The sequence below is a fragment of the Biomphalaria glabrata genome, chromosome 4, assembly GCF_947242115.1.
Source record: "Biomphalaria glabrata chromosome 4, xgBioGlab47.1, whole genome shotgun sequence".
Lineage (NCBI taxonomy): Eukaryota > Metazoa > Mollusca > Gastropoda > Planorbidae > Biomphalaria > Biomphalaria glabrata.
In genome coordinates, this window is record NC_074714.1 from 9,081,265 (window position 1) to 9,099,611 (window position 18,347).

At 33.7% G+C, this 18,347-nt stretch overlaps 1 protein-coding gene across 8 annotated transcripts in view; it reads left to right on the plus strand.

Moving 5' to 3' along the window:
• LOC106078079 (uncharacterized) overlaps nt 1–18,347 on the plus strand; it is a 58,974-nt gene that overhangs the window by 16,417 nt on the left and 24,210 nt on the right. For 4 of the 8 annotated variants that reach the window (XM_056026354.1, XM_056026353.1, XM_056026355.1 and 1 more), the window contains 6 exons: nt 358–510; nt 2,605–3,529; nt 5,499–6,168; nt 9,270–9,451; nt 10,335–10,534; nt 12,883–15,566. In XM_056026354.1, the coding sequence (XP_055882329.1) occupies nt 358–510; nt 2,605–3,529; nt 5,499–6,168; nt 9,270–9,451; nt 10,335–10,534; nt 12,883–13,093 (2,341 nt within the window). In that variant the 3' untranslated portion in view covers nt 13,094–15,566. Of the gene's footprint in view, nt 1–357; nt 511–2,604; nt 3,530–5,498; nt 6,169–9,269; nt 9,452–10,010; nt 10,237–10,334; nt 10,535–12,882; nt 15,567–18,347 lie in introns of those variants that run through there. The other 4 variants (XR_008777486.1, XM_056026358.1, XM_056026357.1 and 1 more) reach the window with 4 other exon arrangements.

The following is an 18,347-nucleotide window of genomic DNA, read 5'->3' on the forward strand; positions in this document are numbered from 1 at the left end:
GAGCCATATATTTTAAAAATTGTTTGCTTGTTTTGTAACCATTTCGTTTGCAAGATTTTAGTGAAAAAAACAACAACACATAAATAATTGACTGATTGGATTGTTTTGTGTGAATAATTTTTAATTATTTGGACCTTTTAATCTTCCAATGTCAAGCATCTTCACTTTCCTATTTTTTTTTCTAACGCTTTCTTGCATTTATGCTGAAAAACATATTGATTTAACAACAGAAATGAAATAGATCTCCTACCTAATACTTTAACTAGCATCTTTCTTAAATATTCTATAGTATGTATAAAATCTTAAACTTTGTCTTTAATGAATAATGACTAAATGACATCACTCTGCATCTTCCAGGTGCTGCGAAGGTGACTCATTAACCGGAAGAAAGTGTCAGGTGGTCAATGAAACATTTGTATGGGAACTCGGTCTCCACATTATTTCAATCTTAGCTTCAAGCCTCATCCTGCTATATGTTTACTTTGGCGTTTATTCCAGATCTTCTATTAGGTAAAGATTTATAGCGGAACTGAAAGGGAAAAAGACGCTATTAGTTTCGTGTGGCCTGTCTGTCCGACCGTCCATCCGTCCGTCGTCTGACCGTCCGTCCAGTTTAGATCTAGAAGAAACTAGAAGAGAAAATGAAAATCGGACATCATGATATTTTAGATCATTCAAAGTTCTGAAACAACGGCTAATTATTTCTTTTCCGAAGGTGAACCATCTAATTTTTTAAATTATCTATGCAAATAGACTTTCAAAAAAAAATACACCACTTTAAAAACTTTAGTGGAGGTAGGTTTTATAAAAAGGACACATACTTCTTCATTAATAAATCAAGCTTCATTCATAGTTTCCAGCATTGGTACAAAATATTTGCATCTAAGGTCACAATGGAAATAGTATCAATGGTCTTTATAAAATAGATTCTCCATTTACCAACTACCGCATGGAATACCATACTAATGTTTTATTAAAAAAATAATTTTAACACGAACTTCGTTTAGTTGAAAGTTTAAAAAAAAACGAACTACTTTTAAGCGCGTAGCTTTGACATAACTTATGATACACCTGACAACAATTATAAATTAGAATCAATAGAGGCCAGAAGTCAATCTAGATTTAGATTTAATTGCATTAAACTATTCGAACAAAATTTACATCTATAAATTATTAATGAAATAGTTTATCTTCTTACAGTTGAGGGGGTGCAGATTTATATATTTTGACAGTGGTATCACATTAAGAAGTGAATATGATGCGAACAGCATAGTGCATTATTATTCAGTAGTTAGCCTACTAGATCTAATCCTGATCCTAATCCTGATCCTACTATCTGCCTAACTCTAGGTCTAGTAATTTTAAGATTAAACGTGTAAAGTCATACGAATTCTATTCTAGGTCTAGATTCTATATCTTGCTTTTCTAGATCTAGACCTAGTCTAAAATCTAGGTCTAGACTTAATCTAGATTCCACCAGATGAAACCATTTTGGGGATGACAACCAAGTTGATAAAAATATATCTTGGCAAAAGATGACACATTGGAAAATAAAATTATATTAAAATCTCTAGATATATTCCCAAACTTGCCTAGACACGTCTAGAAGGCAGCTTAACAACGTTATACCATTTCTGTCTTAAAGTAAAACAAAGGAAACCTGTTCAGGTGATGTTAAGATTGTTCCTAATTTTAATTAAATATCACTGTAAAATTTATTAAGACATCATATGTCATAAACAGTGGGATTTTATAATAGCATTGACACTTATTTTACATTTGATTAAAAATCAATAATAATATGTAATATGCTCGCTGTATTTGTTCAACAAAAAGAACTAACTAGCAATAGTGTTTATTGGAACATATTTGAAGAAAGTTGATGGGGAATGGATGAGAAACTGAGTTACCACATCAGGTACCACCGACACTGTCTGGGCGGTTTCTATTCTGTTTTTAGGTGATCAGTTGGATCTTTACTGTACTTATTCTATAAGAGTTAGAAGAGTCTTATCAAAGACGAAGAGATGTCCTATTTGCTATTATTTGGAAAAAAACAACAACCGACCAATGATTTTTAACACTTGTATTAATTTAAACGATCAAAAAAACACTATGGCTTAAATAATCCTGGTCCATTGGTGACTTCAATGGGGGCCGCCTCTTTGTAATCTTGTTTCATTTGCATTGGCTAATTCTGTTACTACGAATGTAGTATAAGCCACACTGGTTGCTAAACTATAAACAGCAAACTTTAAACAATAATAATAATAATAAAGCTTGTTATCGAGTCCAAAAATAAATTTGGCTACGCAGCCCTACCTGCGACCTAATTCTTTAGCCACACTCAGTGCAAACATATATTCATTGTCAGCAGGTGGTCGATTTAGATTTACTTTTTTTTCCGATGTCAACACATGAATAAATTTTTTTAAAAAAGTTAGTTAATAATTTAGTGGTCCTTAATTAATTTTGTTTTATATATAAAAGGGGGATTCATTTTGCAGTATTGAGATATATGTCAGTAATTGTGTGCTTCTTTCTTACACATAAGGTTTGTTTTAATACAAGTATTTTGTTATTTCTCAATTTTTTTTTATTTAGGACTGAGGAGTTTACCTTTCATCCTAACAGCGTTAGAAATATTTCTATAAAAAGATCCGATGAGTTCAAATCACCGAAAGATGAGGGAAATGTACATGACCAAACTAGTAATATAGAAATAATAAAAGAGGCAGATGAAATTCAGTCGCATGCCAATCCCATAATTAATTTTTCTAAAGTGACAACTGATGCTGCTAAAGACGTTATTCAGTTTGTAAGAACTTTAAGTCTGATGAAAGTAACAAGTAACAACCAAGTTCTACAAGATAATCAAGAACAAATCAAAACGTTAGTTGAAAAAATGAAGCTAGACCATAATACTCTTTTATTAGAGATTATCGAGAAGAAAAATAGCTTAGATATATCAGAGATATCTAAATTAAAAGAAGATTATGAGCTTGTTATCAAAGCATTTCATATTGTTGAGGAGGCCGCTGAAATGCTAAACAATTCAACGAAAGAAATACAAAAATCTCATGAAACTTTTACCATTGTAAAAATTATGGAAGCTATTCGTGCTACGGAGGCTTCAGAACAAGCACACAAAGACATGGTGGAAGCATTATCAGATTTTAAAAATAAGATTTCAAATTTCAAACAGGAATTTATGGCTTCAGAAGATGAAAAAAGAGAATTTAAAGAAGAGGTTCTGAAGGAAACAAAGCTGTCAGCTCTGAACGTTAGAAAGCAATTTAGAATGGCTATCGCCAAAGCTGGACAAACTGCATCATTTGCAAAAGAAACAGTGGAACTATTGTCAGATTTAAAGAAGGGAATAAATATTGTTAAAAAAAATACGGTGCTGGAAAATGACACATACAAACTGTTGGTTTTTAAAGAAAAGTGTGTGGATGAAAACAACTTAGCCATAACATTCACAAGATGTGTAACAGAATTTTTAACTGGTCTTAAGACATCATTCTGTGTAAGTATATGATAAAATAAATTTGGTTGTCAATATCTTCTCTAATTTTGTTTTTTTTTTTGGATGGGAGAGGTGTAAACATTTGCCTGTGTTATACTCTGTGCCTGTACACATCTAAGCCTTAGATGTACAACATTAGTCCTAGACATCACATGACAGTCCATAACAGTCCATCGATGGGGGGAGGGTTAGTTTGGCGATAACTAAATTTTTTTCTTAGCATTCGGGGACATACTTTAGATCTTTTTAAATGGCGGAGGATATTCCTTTGATTTTTTTAATTCTTAAACTTTAATTACGGTATAAATAGCCCTAACATTTTCAGTATTTAAAAAAAAAGATTGTTAATGTTCAGATTTTATTTTACTCGCCATAGACCTATTGTCACGTAAACATTCCTCCTACAGAAATTGAGAAAATGGATTGGACCTTTGAAATGAGTAAAAAAAATTGACCTTTTAAATATGTGTCGTACTTTAACAGAAAACAAAAAAAAACATGTTACATCTAGACCTTTATTACACTGAATGACAAACAACTACACACATAGTAAAGGTCACGACACGAAATATGGTCAGTTCACAGTCTTACAAATGTAAACAAACACAAAGGTTTAACAATCAAATAAACAAATTCACTACAATATGCAACTCTGTATGAAGAAAACTTTACCTATATATGAGGGCCTCTTGTTTGTTCTTCTTCTAATCGTCCTCATCCTCTCCGCTACCTTCAGTGAAGTCCAGTAGGGCGTCGGCGCCGTAGGCGCCATTATCCCGTTGATGGTTAGAAAGGCTTTTACCAACCACCAGGCCTGGACATGGGGCTCTTCACACCTGTCCTGTCTGAGGGCTCCCAACGGTAAACGGCCATATCGGTTGACTGGGCCGGACCGTGCCGTGTACACAGCGCACCGTCCCCGTTCCTGGGTCCCACTCGCTACAAGTGGCCGAGAACAGAGCTAACTGCGGGGAGCTCCTCTCCGCTACCAACCGTTTCCACCCGAACGCGACGTTGAGGCTAAAAAACATTGTCCGGGCTTGTTTTGTTATAAAAGGTACTTATTTATCAATCACTCAACATTCATTGATTAAAATGTATTTACAACTCAACAACTACAATTAAATCACGTATTCAACCAACTATCACCAGCATATCTACTAGTTTGACGGACTAAACTAATAGTCAAAATTCATAGTTCAAGAGATATTTTCATTATGGGAATAGTTTTTCTAGTAAAATATTCATACAGCTATAACTCAGGTGGTGGCGCGGATAGGGGTAGTGGTGTGTGTAGTCGGCTGACATCAATTAAGTTTTGCGACGGTCAAACGTCATGAGTGGCAGTGCGACGACGCTCCTCAAAAGATCTATTGTGGCCATTAATGTCGGAGTGACTTTTTGTTGGTCTCTGGAAGTATTCTGGGACCCCATATAAAGAGCAAAGGTGTCACAGTCAAGACGGCTTATTGCAAGGCGGTTCAGGAATAGGCATTACGGTTCGGTTCACAAGTCATAATTTAAGATTAAGTCCGGTATAACGAGTGAAGTCAGTCCGGAACAGTTGAACTCAATGCAAGTCCAGGATGATTTGGAGAAGCCAGTAGAGTACTGCTGTACGGTTGATAACATTGAAGCATTTGCACAGTGCTTTTTGTTGCCAATCGTACAGCATGACTGTGATTTATTGGACATTCAAGTAATATATTTTTTGGAATCTTGAATTGTCAAGTTCTCGGAGCTAGTAGTGTCGCGTAGTGCATTGTTGCAGAGAGCTTGGATAGAGATATACGTCTAAATACTATTTATTTTAGCTAAAACTATGATTATTTCTTCAATTTTTTTTGTATCTTATGGTTAATAATGTACACCATATTCTTCTTATTGGAACTATTATTTGTGTTTATTTGGGGAATATAACTTAAACAAATAAATTGCAACTAAGTGATATTTTAAAATGTATTTTCAGAACAAGAAACTCAAGAAACAAAAGTATATTAAATGCAGTTGTTGTTGCTGTCCATATCGACTCTACTTAGGGAGAATATTGTCCGTCCTACTCTCTTCCATTGTTTTAGTGCCTCTTATATTTATTGCCCTTGAATACAAAAACAACGAGAAGGCGGACTATAAAATACTATGTGAGACTTATAAAAACAAAGGCTACACTTGCCCGTTTAATGTCCAAGAAATACCAAGAGAATTGACCTACACAGTGTTTGGTGTCTACGCACTTTTCAGTGTCCTTTATTTGATTCTTCCATTGAATTGTTTAACAATGATAGTCTGCCATCTACCTGGATGCTGCAGTAAAAGCAAACAAGCAGCAAGCAATACCTTAAAAATTGTATTTAATTTGCTGTCTCAATTCTCAATTTATTTGACTTGGGGTCTTTCCCTCTATACTGTGTTTTATTTCATTCTAAGTGTTGTGGTGCTATCATCCAGCACAAAGAACAAATTGGATGATTTAGTCCTTACTTTCTTTCCATTGGCTGTAATAGTGTATGAATACATTCAGAATGTTACAAATAAATACAAGGTCATCACAGAAAAAATTATTAATCTGCTACGCACGGTCCCTGAGTTTAAGTGTCTACCTAGCAATCACAGTGGTAATGAGGCAGTTCTTTTACCAGGTAAGTATATACATTTTTATTTCAGTTATCTATTTTTACTTTGTTAGTTTCAAACTTTTATGTGACGACTTAATTACTCTACACAAAGTAGAAAGGGGACTAATTTTACTTATTCTACTACATTTGTCAAGTAATTTTTTTTCTCTAGTTCGATGATTTTTGTTTTGTCAGGTGTAAGAAATAGTTGTGCAAAATCAGCCTTTTACGTTTTACACTTTACCTACTCTCAGACTGATTAAATTTACTATTTTCCTTTAGAAATAAAAACTTTATGTAAACTCAAGCATTCATGTATTATGTTTTCGATGCAATATTAAACTTTAAATGCACCGATATTTGGGCCAGTCTATAGGGAAATGCCAGGGCCGATTTTTGCAACCAGTCCGCCAGCTTATATCTTTTATTTCACGGAGGGGGGAAATAGCGCTATAAAGATCCTATAACATATATTTCACGGATGAATATCGACGAGCGATAAAGCATGACAAGATTTGCTTTATTAAGTAGCTTATTGAAGAGCCGCAATTACGAAATATTAAACAGGGACTAATTAGTATCAATCCAACATGAAATATATGAAAATAATCACTTTCCCCTTTACCTATGTGTTAGTCTGTTGAACCGTTGGGGGACTATACAAGAACTGACAACCGTCTTTCTTCATTCCTCTCTGTCCATTGCCTCGGATAGAATTTTATTCACTGACAGGCCTGTCAGTCTTTGTATGGTGTCTTCTTCTATGGCCAACTAGCTGCTAAAATTACAAGAAAACATTTTATCTTTGTTTATAAAGGCTAAGAATGAACTTTGAATGTAAATATCACAAAAAAAAAAGTTTAATGGACTTTTTATGCAGTGTCTTTCGTGCAGTAGCGTGACAAGCAGCTGCAAGACAAGGTACTGATCTGTTCGCTCAAAATTTTTAAAATGATGAGAATTTATTTAATTTTTGTTTAGTACCCCCATCATAATTAAAAATCTTTTGGTATATTTCAGCAGAAAATTAAATTTAGTGTAAGAGAGGAGCGAAATTTTAAATAAATAGAGTTAAAATATTTTTCAGCAATTAAATTAAATGTAAAATAAGTCTTAAAGTGATTTTCAATAATCATTTCTAGTAAATTACTTTCTTATTTTAAAATCCTGAACAACCTATTGTCGATATTTTTGAAAAAATTAAGTAATTTGACATAAATTTATTTTAAGTTAAAATATGGAACAATTTGATATCGATAATTAAACTATAGTGGCGTATTGTAAAATAATTTAAGTGTCATATTAGTCAATTAAGCTATTTTAAACAATAATTTCACATAATTTATTTTTTATAAGACAATATCCGGAACAACTTAGAGTATATAGATTTTCATTTACCATTTATTTGCTATTTACAAAAAAACAAAAACAAAAACATATTATTGATCATGTGTTTTTGCAACGTTTAAGCATGAAAACTAAATGTAATATAAATTAGAAGAGCAAACAAACATTCGTTGGCATTGATTTGTTTTTCACAAAAACATCAGGAACAATATATTATAGATACCTAAAACTATTAAGATGTTTCGGAAGGAATATTAATCAGCATCCAAAAAGTTTGGCGTGGAAAGTCATGGAAAGATAACACTTTTATTTCTGCAAGTCAGACTAGAGTTACCCCACGTAACTTATGCGGCGAAAAAAAAAGTTTGGGGGGGGGGGAACAAGTAGTATTCGCACGTCACTAAATAGCAAGGCCGGACTTAACTATTGTGGGGCCCTATGCGAAACAGATTTCGAGGGGCCCAGTTTAGGTAGGGATTCGTATAATACTTGAAAATTTAGAGTTTGTATTCGAAATAAATTCCTCTTTGCATTTTATTCATTCCTTACTACGTAAAAAATTACTTTGCGAGCCTTGCGTGTAGTGAAGTCCTTCAGTATATCATAAAAATTATGTTTCCAACAGGATCAAGTAAGAATTACCAAATTATTTCAATCTATCTTCAAGAGTGTTGACCTCAAGTAATTCTTCCTTAGTTTGAGGCGAGAGAAGCTTCTTTTACCAGATTTCACAATTACCGATATTTTATAATGCCGTTTTTTTTTTAATCACTCGACTATTTTGTGACTATTTTGTCTATATTTCAAAAGAGTTTTAGGAGTTTTCAAAAGATTTAAATTTGAATTTGAATTTGAGATTTCTAAAGCTTTTTTGTATATTTGCAATTTCAGGAGATTTTTATTAGCTCATGGTAAATCAGGAGGCCGCAGAAAATCTGTTATAAGTTAATTTATAAGTTTAATTTAATAATTTACACCTATAATTAGCGTGGGGCCAATGAAAGTGCGGGGCCCACTGCGGTCGCATAGATTGCAGTGGCCTTAGGCTGACCCTTCAAAATAGCGGCCGCGGGTCGACTAGTACATATGTTATTATTAGTGCAAAGCGACAAGCCAAAAAAATTTTAGTGACTGAATCTGTCAGTGACCATCTAAGCAACTATTTGGTTTTTGCACATTTGTTGGTTTTCCTGAGTATTTAATAGTTACTTTCCGACTCCAGCTTAGCAGAAATTATTAGTATCTAATTTGTTAATTTTTCATGCAAAATATTTCTGGATCATTAGTTACGTTTATTTACCTTAAAAGATAAAGTCCTTTATGGAGAACAGTTACAAAGCAGTATGTAATTGGTGAAAGACAATGTACAGTATCTATGTAAGGTACTATGTTAAGTAGCAAAAAATAAAACCTACTGCGTTTGAGGCTCAGGGAACCGCATATGTTTCTCGCCCAGCGCCCCGCGCTTTGCTATGGCGCCTCTGTTATGTATCATTCTTTTTTTATTTTGTTGTTGTTTTTGTTTGTTTTTGTTGTTGTTTTTTTTTTTTTACATTAATAAATAGATGATTGTTGATCATCACTGATAGGTTTCTGTCTTTTTTTTTTTTTTATTTGCGTCTTATGTTCTTTCATTGCTTTTTGAAATATTCTCAGTCGCTATCTTCAGCTTTAAGCAGTTTAGTTGGCAATCACTTGTTGTTGCTACAAGGTTACATAATATTATGTCTGTTTAAGAACAGTTGAAACATTTTTATGACTTTCTGTTCTCCTTCCAGGCGCGACCACGAACGTTAAGGCTAGAATTAAAAACTATGGATGTAGAAGGCGTCTAAAAGTGAATCGACCTTTGATTTTTGTTCAAACTGATGGACATGTTTTGATTAGTAAAAGATTGGTTGCAATGATTTACAACGAGTCCCCCAGTTGTATGTTCCTTGAGCTTAGTGCATATCTGAAGGTAACACAGTACTGCAGTAAGATCAAGTAGAGTGCATTTATAGTTTTTGTTACTTTATACAATGTAGATACAAATCTCAGCTGTGGATCACAAACAGACATATATATTGTGAATCCATTTTGTTTCAAACAGTATTAAATATAAACATTCTTGACAAAAAATAATAGTTTAATATAGGAAAAAATATTAATATAATTTTAAATTGTAACAACTTTTTTTTAGGAACTATACTATTAAGCTGATAAAGCATTTCGCTAAGAGACCTGGCGTTTTGTAAAACTGCGTTCAAAATTTACTACAATTTAGTATTGCTGTAGTCACTTCAATAATTTACTGTAAAATTTATTATTTATTATGTATCGGAACAGGAAATGAAAGATTGACTAGCCAGACACTTCACTGTTTTTAAAGGGGCGTGATGTAAACAGTTTTTGTTGCTACGTAGATTCAGATTTATCAATTAATGCTAGCACTGTTTTAATTTTTTATTAATTTGTAAGTAATATTATTGAACTATACTTTATGTGGAATAACCAAGAGATATATCAATTGTATGAAGACCGACCGAGAGTGAATGAAATATAAAAAGAACAGATCCCGTTGGGCAGGTCCCCCTGAAAGAAGGTCAGAGAACAGAGGAGCGAAAAAAAAGGCACGCGACTCAAAGGCAGATCGCGAATCCGATGGAGACAAAAGATCTAGACGGGATCTGAATGGAGGGATGTGTTGAAGCGGGCCAGTGCCCTCCACGGGCTATGAGCAACTGGGATGGATTGACTTTATGTGTAATACTTTTTTTTTTATTAATGTATCTCTTACGATGGCCGAAACATGAAAATTATCCATTTCGTTTAGTTTTGTATTTTTCTGATTTTTTTTCTAGGCTCTGATGTTTTGCATATTGCCAGCGCTAGTGTATACAAGTTTGTTGTTCGTTCTAATCACCTACCTCTCCATCTTCACCTATTCCAACGATGTGGCTGGGTACGTGGTGAGTGCGGCCACATATCTACAGTTTGTCAAATACAAAGCTGAAAACTTTCTCAGAGACCTTTTCATTAAAGGTTCAACAGCTGATCCCAAGTAAGCTTAGTACAAAGCTTATATCAACTCACACAGACTGTATGTCTGTCTGTCTGTCTGTCAGTCTGATAAAAAGTTTGTATACGTTTTTTCTTCCACACTCATTCTCGGATCAAGTTGAAACTTTGCAAAATTATTTATTGGCGAAGAAAAGTCAGGAATCCATTTAAGAATATTGTTACGATCTTCTTTACCAGGCCTTCTGTAAACACTGCTTAACAACACAACACATCTAACACAAGAACATGACAACAAGAGCTTCAATAAACAAAGTGGCGATTTAATGACAATTACATCAACAGCCAATAAACACAACTGGCTACACTAACTTGAAATGCTTTCTTGTACTTAACAGAACAAGTCTCTCTAGCTCGTACAGCTATATTTTCGATGACTCAAAGGTACCACAAGTCCTTACTACTTTTCTGTCCTGGACTCAACTGTCTATTGTTACACACTGTATCTCTTCCTTGAAGGCTTTCGGTCACATGACCACAACACGGGTCATATTTGCGTGAACTAGCAGTACTGTCCCTTGTTCAACCCGTTGACCTGTGTGATTGGCCTGAGTCGTGTGTATCAGTAGGCCGCACATACATTAACCCTTTCGGTCCGCCACTGGAGTTACTACAATATTAACCAGTTAGGGAAATTAATCCTTCAGTATTCACAGATTCGGGTCAATTTGTAGAGTTATGTCCCCCTTAAATAATTAATAATAATTAAGCCTTTCTTGGATCATGTTAAGACATCCAACGTGTATTTTTTGTATCTAAGAAAACACGAATCAATAAAATAATTAACCAATTAGTCAATTAATTATTAGTAATCTTTTTTATATAGAATATTCATTATCATTATTCAGAGATATAGTTTTACGTTCTGAGTTCCATTTAAATAAGCTATATCTGGTTATCTAGTTATAAATGTGTTTTTAAAACATTTGGAAGTATTTGAAAAGAAAGAGTAAATGTAATGTTACTATTAACATTTTATGCTTATGGGGATGTCAGCCTTCAGATTATCAAGAGAAACAAAAAAGATAATTGATTCCAAACATTGAAAAGGGCGTTTTCAATAAGTTTATATCAGTCCTGTAATTAAATTTTATAATAGATCTAGACCAGCAACAGTAAATCTATGCGATTAGAAATATTGTCTTACTAATTGTTGTTTTTTTAGCGCTGTCTCATGCTTTTAGTTTTCTCAATACGCAATGACCCTATCACTTGTCTGGACCAGTTAGGAAAATAGGGGGGAGGGGGAGAAATATCTGAATATGTGGCCGAGTACGCTTGAACTTGGTTTGGCTACCTTTCTATGGGGCTCAAGGATCGACACCTAACTTGAGCAGAGCTGTGTTTAATGTTTAAGGCAGCACTGAAAAACTTCTCCTAGATACCCCCCTCTCCCCACTGGTCCATATATGAGATTGTATCATAGCGTTCTGATTATGCTAGAAGCATGAAAGTTGCTCTATATAAAAGCTATTATTTTTTTTTATTTTATTATTTTTTTTTTAAATTTGCTTTTAAATTAATTTAACCATCAAAGTATATTAAAATATTTATAACACACAAAAACAAACACACAATAAAGAGGAAATGACCGTAATTCGAACTCATAGTTCAATCATCATTAAGCCGACATACTAACCACTGTGCTCGTGAAGTGATTATGAACATAGATGATTGTATAGTAATCTTTGTTTCAAACTTATTTTAACGCGGCGACGTAATTCAGCTTATACTTCAGTCAAGTACTATTTCTTTCCCTTGTTCGAAATTACAAACAAAATTATTTATTACCAATAATTCATTATCTATTTGGTTGTTTTTTCAAACTGGTTCTTGTGTTGTAAGTTAAAGAAATAATTTTGCCAAAGTTCAGCTCCATTCGAGATTTGGTGTCGGAGAAATAAAGTGTACAAACTTTTTACCAGACAAACATAGTGAGTTGATATAAGCTTTGTAATATAATCTTTGTTTCGTGTAACAATGTTTTAACAATGTATTACATATTTCCGTTATCCATCCTAAATTGAAGATTATTACATCCTTGCCCGATCCTACCCAAGACGTCGGAGGTGGCCGAGGAATCCGAGACCTTTGAGAAAACTGTCATAATGACATTATGAAAGATATCCAATAAAAAAATCCTTAAAAATTTAAAATGACAATTACTTAGGCATTTTGTTTGTGTATTCTTGGAATACAAAACTAATAAAAATGTGTTAATCTTTTCCTAATTTGTCTTTGCTGGCAAAGTGCTACTAAAAAATAAAGATGCTCTTATACTCAACAATGTGATTGTGTACTGTCATGTTTATTTTCTTTTTAATTTCACAGGTTTGTAGAAAATGTAAGAAAACAATTAAATTCCTTTAATGAATCCTGGATAGTTTCTGAAGAAAGCAAAGACCTTCAGCAAACACAAGATACAAATATGACTGCAGGATCTCTACAAGCGTCCAGAACTGGTAATAATACAGGGCGCCTAGAAGAGCAACACACATATACTAATGCAGCACTTCAGCATGATACCACTTCAGCAGTTTAACACGTGCACCGTAGAGATATAAGCGCAGTAAGTTAAAAAGTGCATCGAACAACAGATATCGATGTCGGAAATCAAGAAGTGCTAAAAGAAACATATATTAATGCTGGAAATCAAAATGTGCAATAAACAGATATATAATGATAGCTGTCAGCTTTAGCACTAACTAGATATCAATGCAGAATCTCAACATCTGCACAAAACAGATTTAAAATGTGGAACTTTTACAAGTAAAATAACGTCATTGATAGTGACAACGCAGAGAATATATGTAAAAAAAAAACATATATATATATCTACACAGAGAGAAAAAGAGAGAGAGAGAAGGGGGGGGGGGGTTGCGAATACATTTTTCTTTATGTAATTATAACCAACCCTGTCACACGTAATGTTTGTGACTCTGTTCCAAACCAATGTTACTTGGGTGCGACATTGCATGTTTGGAGACATACTTCCACAACTTCATGCCTATCCCTGTAGTATCTGAAAAATAAAATTATTTGGATACATAGAGGGCAATATTTTGTCTTCATAAGAGCCGAGATGAGTTGTTCCAGTTTGGCATTCGTATTTATTTCTATTACAGAGGTTCTAAACCATTTTCAGGTCGGCAAACCCTATTTATTATTTAAGTCATTGGTTAATATGCATGACTGAATGAATGACGCGTAGGGCGTAATCATCTTCTTATTTGAAGTAACGTCTGTATTTCTGTATTATATAAGATAGATAAGATATTAACCTACTTATCAAAATAAAAAAAGTATATTTTTGTTCATACACCTGTGCTTTTTCTAATTGAAAAAAAAATTTAATCATATTGTAAATGTCTGATGTGTATTGCTAAAACTTTATGTCAAATCACAAAAATATGTATATTTGTCGTCATAATTCTGTTGCTGTCAACTTTGTTTATAATAAAAATTACAAATACATTAAATTTTAGCTTTAAATGTCAAGCATTTATTTATATTTTCCGTTGCATATTTACCATATTTATGTTGCATAATAATGTTACAATGTCAAAAGCATTGCGGAGCCTAAGGCTCACGCACAGTGATGCGATATCTAACAGTATGGGAAAACCTTTTTTTGTTCACAATAATATGTTATTAGAAATGGAAGAAGAAGGCTCAACAAAAGGCAGTTGCGTCACTTGGGGGTGTGGAAAGTGCGGGCTGAACCGTGTGACCGTGGGTACACCAAGGGGTGACAACCGAGTAGACAAAAATGCACTTCTTAAAATACAGTGAGTTACGGTAGCTAGATATCCAAACATACTTATTCACTTATATCTACATTGTATGTATAAATATATATCTACATTATATAGTATTACTTTCGGCACAATTGTAAAAAACGTGACATAATTGCAACAAAAAAAAGAGGAGGGGGAGTAAACGAACCCAACATTTGAAGCTGCGAAGCTTTGAGAAACACTTAGATTTAGTCCCTTGCGTGCCGTTAGGTGCAGATGACGCAAGTTTTCTCACAGATACCTCTAAGGCAGGGGTTTTAACCTGTGGATCGCAACCTCTTTGGGGGTCGAATGACCATTTCCCAGGGGTCGCCTAAGACCATCGGAAATTTCGTTTCTTTTTTTTTCTTGTCTATCTTTCATTGTAAGTTGTCATACGATTTTTTAGTGTTGTAAAAAGCACATTTGTGCCATAGATGGTATACATTAAAAAATTATTATTTTTTAAATTTATTTTATACTAAATAAAATTACATAAAGATTTTGCTATGTATATATATCATGGATGTCAGATACTCATATATGTATTTAAAATTTGATTATGATTTTATAACATTAGGAAAAACACATTTAGGGTCTACCTAGGCCTATGAACGATCAGTGATTGATACTTTTCATAGTGATTCGCTATGGAGCCTATCGAACGCTTTTTTTTTTTCAATCCACAAAAATGATCCACAGCCTTTGTTTTCCAGGCTTCGCTTGATGATGGTTCAAGGGACACAAATCTGTTTAGATGCATGATCTGTTTCTTAAGAAGCAGTTGTGAAACATTAGTTTAATCAGTAGCGTTGTTCGTGAGGAGGTCTCTGAAAACTTTCAATTCAGAAACGTTTTGAACTAATTTCTAGTTTAAAAGCAATTTTACATTTTTAATTATATAATAACTAAAAAAAAGCTACGGAAACTAGTGTCAGCTTTTCATGAAAATATGCAAGACACCGTACAGTCTGACAGTTCCGCCTCTAGGCCATTCTCCATCAAGAGCGGAGTAAAACAAGGATGTGTTCTGGCTCCAACACTATTCGGCATCTTCTTTTCAGTTGTACTCACCAGCGCTTTTAAATCCCTGGAAGATGGAGTATATGGGGGTGGGGCGATCACCACCGCCCCCACCCTTGTATTCGCCAGTGTATATACATATATGTATATATAATTATTATTATTATTACTATTATTATTGTTATTATTAAATATACATTGTCCTTTATTCTGATACTATTAGGCCTACTGTGTTTTGTTTTTTTTTAAAGAAAACAAGAAAACAAAATTTATACAGGAAAGAACGGAACATTTATAGCTTATATATCAATACTGAAAAATTTAATTCCCTTAATCAATATCAAACTAAATTAATTAATTACCACTATTCAATTAAGGAATTGTTCTTTATTTAGATTTATTCATATTTGCTTAGGTAACTTCAATACCACAAAAAAAGTGGGAGAAATAATGCGCATACATATTTTTTTTTTTTACAAGACAATGTATGTTGATAGAATCTTTGTCAATTATAAGAATAAACGTCTCCGGTAACATAGACTCCGGTGGCTCAGTGAGTGAATGATTTTCATGTCACATCTTGATTCCTTGCCTAGTGTGAACAATTCTTAACGTTTCACGTTGTTTTTTTTTCCCCTTTTATTGGTTTTAAGAATTGAATTATTTGCATCTTTTTATCATCACTGTTTGAAATCTATTTCTTTCTTTGTTTATTCGTGTGCAAAATGACAGCATATGGTATGCTGTATAGATATAAGTATATTCTATTCTTTTGTGTCTGTATATTGTATAAATTTATGTAGGCCCGTTTATTTCTTTTTTGTCTAACATACAGACACACCCTAACCATAAAGTATATAGGCTGTGTCAAACTGATTTTAGCAACCTGGTCAGCTTGACATTCACATGTAGGCCTAGTGTACTGTGCGAGTGTAGTTGATGACAATACAAGAGTGCCCTCCATTTTTTTTATTGCGCGTTATGCAATAGTGTTTGATTTAATGTGGAGTGGTCAGACAAGAAAATAACACACTGGCGTGGCTAGTCAAGCATGTTCGTAGATATGTCTTTACACTAAAATAATTACACACCCTTCCTGCCCAGAAAGTAAAAAGACAGTGTGTCCGACTGAGCAGATAGACGTACACGTCTAGGGCTATATAGTATACTGAGTGTGCAGTCCATGATGACAAGACCACTCTGTTCTTTTTTCCTTTGCGCTTGAATTGATTGAAACCACTAAATAACTAGCTCACTAATCAGACTCCCACTATAAACAGAAATTAAACTCCGCCACGTGGCTCACAAAAATTCGGAACAACCCCATTCATAATATATAGATGATTTTGGCAAAAAATGTTTAACAACATTTTATAATACTGCTACTTTCAAGTGCAAATATTTACTCACATAACTTCTACCAGGATCTTACTTTACCCTCTTCAAATGCAGACTGACTAAATAGTTGTTAACTGCATCTTTTTTTTTTTGATAATCAAAGTTATTGATATCACATGACCAGAAAACAAGGATGTGCGTTTCAACCATGACCACATGTTGAAAAGTTGTACAAATTTTTATTAAACTTTTTAGTTAGTAACTAAAAAATTAATAAAACTACGATTTTAACTTTTTTTTTCTAGTGAATCAATAGCCTTTATTAATTTTGTCTAAAACTAAACTTTTCTAACTTTTTAGTTAACTTTTGCCCATTACTAGGAAAAGGACAAGGGCAGAGACGAGAAAGGGGCGAAGAGAGAGAGAGAGAGAGAGAGGAGGGAGCAATATAGAAATTATTTCTTATAGACAATGTTAAAACAAATAGTCGTACACCAAGTTAAGATCCATATTAAACCTGATAAAAACAATGTAAATTAAATTGTACCTTTCGGGCACAAACGGAACATACATAAGATCAGTCAGGTTTATACATACATTCTTACTTCAAAGAAAGTGATTGTGTCACATACACGCTTGAGACTCACTGTGACATGAAGTGGCTTTGTGATCATTTAATATCTGGTTCCTTTTTCACGAGAAAAACTATTGGTCTGTAACTGACCACGAGGTGAAAGCCTCAGTTAACTTCTGTAGAGTAAGGAGGTACATGTATATGAAACCTGATATGTATTTCTTGATGGTTGGAATTGCCAGCAAATTATTATTGTATTTTATGGAAAATGCATGTGTTGTCTGCTACACTTTATGGTAATATTACTCGGTAGACTTAGAGTGAGCACTTATTGTTTAATTAACACAGCAGACATACTAGAAATAGCAGAAGATGTATTGAAACAACACAAGAAACACAGATTCAAATAAAAGCCTGACAGTGATAGAGGGAGTGACAAAGCATTTGATTCAGGATGAGAATAAAAGCAGGAAAGTCTAGCGAGTGAAATTGTATTTGTCTCTGTATGTGTGTAACAAAAAAAAAACATTTATAAAGAAGAAAGTTGTGAACAATAGAAAGATGGGGAATATAGAAGTTGGGGAATATAGAAAGTTGGGGAATATGGAATTTAGAATGTTGGGGAAAATAGAAAGTTGGGGAAAATATAAAGTTGGGGATTATAGAAATATGGGGAAAATATACAGTTGGGGAAAATAGAAAGTTGGGGAATATAGAAATTTGGGGAAAATAGAAAGTTGGGGAAAATAGAAAGTTGGGGAATATAGAAAGTTGGGGAATATAGAAAGTTGGGGAATATAGAAAGTTGGGGAATATAGAAAGTTGGGGAATATAGAAAGTTGGGGAATATAGAAAGTTGGGGAATATAGTGACTGAAGAGAAACAAAGGCACATAAAAGAGTATGAACAAAAAAAAAACATAACAAATAAAATAGAAAAAGGGGGGGGGTGGAGAACGTGAGGGAAGAACTAAAAAAAAAAAAAGGAAAAAAGAAATTATGTAGGGCATCTCTCGATCAATACATGCCGCCTGGGAAGAGAACATGGGCCGCCCAAGGTCACGCTGACAAGTCTGGCTGTGGTCC